The 3620-nt window shown below is 37.0% G+C and overlaps 1 protein-coding gene across 1 annotated transcript; it reads right to left on the bottom strand.

Annotated features, from left to right (window-relative positions):
* Positions 1 to 763: 763 nt before the first annotated feature.
* Positions 764 to 3349, bottom strand: LOC103960079 (guanine nucleotide-binding protein subunit gamma 1). Its single transcript, XM_009372470.3, has 4 exons — positions 3021 to 3349; positions 1337 to 1389; positions 1096 to 1140; positions 764 to 996 (listed from the first exon to the last, which is right to left on the bottom strand). The coding sequence occupies exons 1-4, from the start codon at positions 3180 to 3182 to the stop codon at positions 912 to 914; spliced, it is 345 nt and encodes a 114-aa protein (XP_009370745.2). The 5' UTR covers positions 3183 to 3349; the 3' UTR covers positions 764 to 911.
* Positions 3350 to 3620: the final 271 nt, after the last annotated feature.

The raw sequence follows: 3620 nt of genomic DNA, 5'->3' as shown, positions 1-3620 counted from the left end.
TCCTTGTTTCTTTGTGCTAAGAATATTGTATCACTATCACACAAGGAAACCGTCTCCTTAATATTAAGCTGTATATATAATCATAATACATCAGTAAGTTGATAAGAAATAAAAAAGAATTTGTTTTCCAAATGGCTAGTGCTACCGCTATCCACACACCTTGTTTATTTTTGTTATTTGATTTTCTTCAGTTCATTCGATCCAATTATCGGAAATTAAGACGAGTGTGGAAGATAAAAGAGCACCAAACAATCCGGACCAATCAAATTGAGTCTGACAGCCCACGTTAACTCATTCTGCTGACTCACCTCACACAACAACTCCGATCTCTCTTTCACACATATCAAGAACCCAAATTTTGTGGACTTAGACTTCAAACAGTAAAATTCAGAGAGAATCCAATTTCCGTGGATAGCACCACCCAAACAAATTCCCATCCATGTAGGCCAACTCCCTTGCTCCTGATGATGATTTGGCAGTTCTAATTTGATGGAAATCTATGTATCAAGAGTTAACGTGGGCTTACTCATCGAAATGGTGTGAAAATTTTGTGCTAAGAAAGGCCCAAGAAACAAGCCCAAATTCTGATCGTAGGATGAACATGGACGACGGTTGGGATTAAAAGCCTAGACAAGATCAAAGGAGAAGCCGAATCCTCATCGTTTTTTTTTTTTCTTTTTTTTTTGACAAAGCGATATTTTAACCTACTATATTAGAAAAAAGCGACAAAAAAAGAAAAAGAAAAAAAAGTTTAAGAGATCACTGAAGAAGCGAAACTGGTGAATTTAATGTACAAACTTCATATGAAGTCAATGGTCAATTATACATTCAATATGGTTAACGATGGTGCTAGCTATAGCCTGTCCTGTAAACGATGGCAACAAATGTTAGATTGCATCAGATTCAAATCATCAGAGTATCCAGCAGCTGCAACTTTGTGAATCCTGCGGCCCTTCAAACCATCGATCCCATACCAGATTTACGGGTCCATTTGTTCTGCAGCCAAAATAAATCAAGATGGAGCATTAGAAATTTAGAGATAGTAGCAAGCCAATTGTATTATTGCCAAGTGAAGAGATTGGTTATGGAACGAACACTGGGAGTAGAGGATCCGGCCTGCCTTCGATGTAGGGCAGCAACCTATGGAATATTAACAAAAACAGAGCATTGCTCATCACTTTTGATCGAGTTTATCAGATTTATCATGTTAGGAACTTACGACTTGGGACCGGATACTTTATATATGGCTCCTACTTTCGATCGAGTTTATCAGATTTCTCATGTTAGGAACTTAAGACTTGGGACAGGATACTATATATATGGTACTCATACTTACTCTGAACATATGGTTGAAACATTTTCGGTTCTTTCGAGCTCTTCCAACTCCTCCTGGATATGCAAAGAAATAAAGTAACATCCAAATGAGATTGACTGACTACAAATACTCACACAACTATGACCTTCTGCAGTACTTTAAATATGATAAAAATGCAGATAATATAATGTCAATCGACACAAGTTTGAATGTGCATCAAAGTTACAAGGTTTGCATTAACTAAAAGAAGGAGAATTAAAAGACTATATATAGACAACATTAAACACAAGTACGAAAAAAACTCATCTACCTCATGTGCAGAATAAATGTAAAACGTGTATCTGTTAAATTAAAGCCGTGAAATACACAGTTTATTCAAGTAATTAATCACAGAGAGCACTTAATCTGTCTAAAGGGGTGTAGCTATGGTCCATGGACCAGAAAGACTGTTTTCTGCTTATATATCGATGCCAAATTAGCACTGTTTCGGATAAGCTATGTATATAGAAATCTATGGAGAAATGCTCAATTGTTACAACAAAACCTAGAACAATGCAAGGAATATGGAACATAAGAAATTCCACAAGAGAAATAAAACAAGCAGAGCAGACAATTCATATGCATACACAATTCAAGCAACTTTGCTCCTAGTTCTAAGAAAATAAAACTGGACATCAGGTTAATTTGGAAGCCTAGATACGAGAAATGTGGTTAGCATTTTCTAAAGTTGAGCTATGATGATGTTCCTTTCATACCTTGATTAAATTAAGCATAAGGGCTGATGATGTGACATGATACCACAAAACGCACACCAAGGAATGTAAATACTCAAAACATAGAACAACCGCTGCTTGCAGTGTGTTTTTCGCAATCTAATCATCAAATATATTTTCACAGAGCCAAAAAGTGGTGGTTCAACACATCCCACGTCAAGGGCTAAATGATTGTCTGTTCGGGTAACAATGATCATTTCGACTGCATTACCATTCAACACGTTGATCTACAACGAGTTATATCTAGTGAGTTCATGCAGTGTGACTTTCCCCTAAAACAACTCTTAATCCACCCATATGAAAGAGAGCAACTTTCTCTTTACCATGATGATAAATCTACTTAAGAATTAAGCTACATTTTTCAGTTTTCCAGTCAAATGTGTTGTTGACCAAGTCTGCAGCCAATTTGCTAACCTCACCAGTTGTAGAAAATCATCACCTCTCCATTAACAATTTCCCTAAATTAATACCAAAAAACAGTCAGAGAAATTGCATCCCTAAATCCCACATTTCCATCAAAAGTGGAACTTCTCAATGTTTTGACCACTCAAATGTCAAGATTTTAGAGAGACGGAGAAGCAACCCGTTCCAGTTCTTACATTCTTCAACACCAAAGCCCCAATCACAATATGCAGTAAAAACCCATTTTCCAAAACCTAGAAAACTTTTCTTCCTCATATAACCAATGCCAAGAAAACATGTCTTGGCAAAAATAACCCTCATCCCATTTTCTTTCACCTTTCCCTTTTTCTGTAAAGAAAGTTACTTTCTTGACTTTAACACCCAAAGCTGCAAACTTTTTTAACACAAAACTAGAATTGCAACATCAAAAGGGCAAAAATAAGAAGTGGGAAATGTTTTACAAGAATTTTCCCGGGAAACAAACAGCATTCAGAGAAAACAAGCAAGTGGGAAAATGAAAAAGAAGAAACCTCCAAGAATTTGAGTTCTTGCTCGAGGCCGCTGAGTTCGGCGAGAATCCGATGCCTTCCTCTGTTATCAGTGGAGCCTCCTCCTCCTCCTCCGACTGAACCAACCAGAGCTACCAGCTGCTGCGCCTGTTCGTCCACAGACGACGCCGTATCGGACGCCATTCTTCTCCGCCAGCTCACGCACACATTACAAACCCACGTAATATATCAGCACACAGATCTGGTGGGTGGTGTTTCGGAGAGTTGGGTGAAGAAAAAGAGAATTTTCGTACAAGTTCGACTTTTCTTTATCTCTATCGACTTAATATTTACAAGAAACAAGCTTACACCAAAAACGGAAAAGAAAAAACAAAAAATAAATATCAAGACTCCTTGGCTTCATTTTGCTTTCCCACTTCCTAGCTTGTCCTTTGGGAGATAAATCAATCGTAACGGTATTTTAAATTACATACGTATTATCATAACGGTTTTTTAAATTAATTACGTATTGTCGTAACAATATTTCAAATGAATAATGTATGTGATTGAGTAACTGAAAAATAAATATCAAGACTTTTTGGCTTTATTTTGCTTTCCCACTTCCTAGTTTGTCCTTTGGGA

The sequence above is a fragment of a genome, unplaced genomic scaffold (genome assembly GCF_019419815.1).
Source record: "Pyrus x bretschneideri cultivar Hongxiangsu unplaced genomic scaffold, Pyrus_bretschneideri_v1 Contig23, whole genome shotgun sequence".
Taxonomy (NCBI): domain Eukaryota; kingdom Viridiplantae; phylum Streptophyta; class Magnoliopsida; order Rosales; family Rosaceae; genus Pyrus; species Pyrus x bretschneideri.
This window is presented reverse-complemented; position numbering and strand designations above follow the sequence as displayed.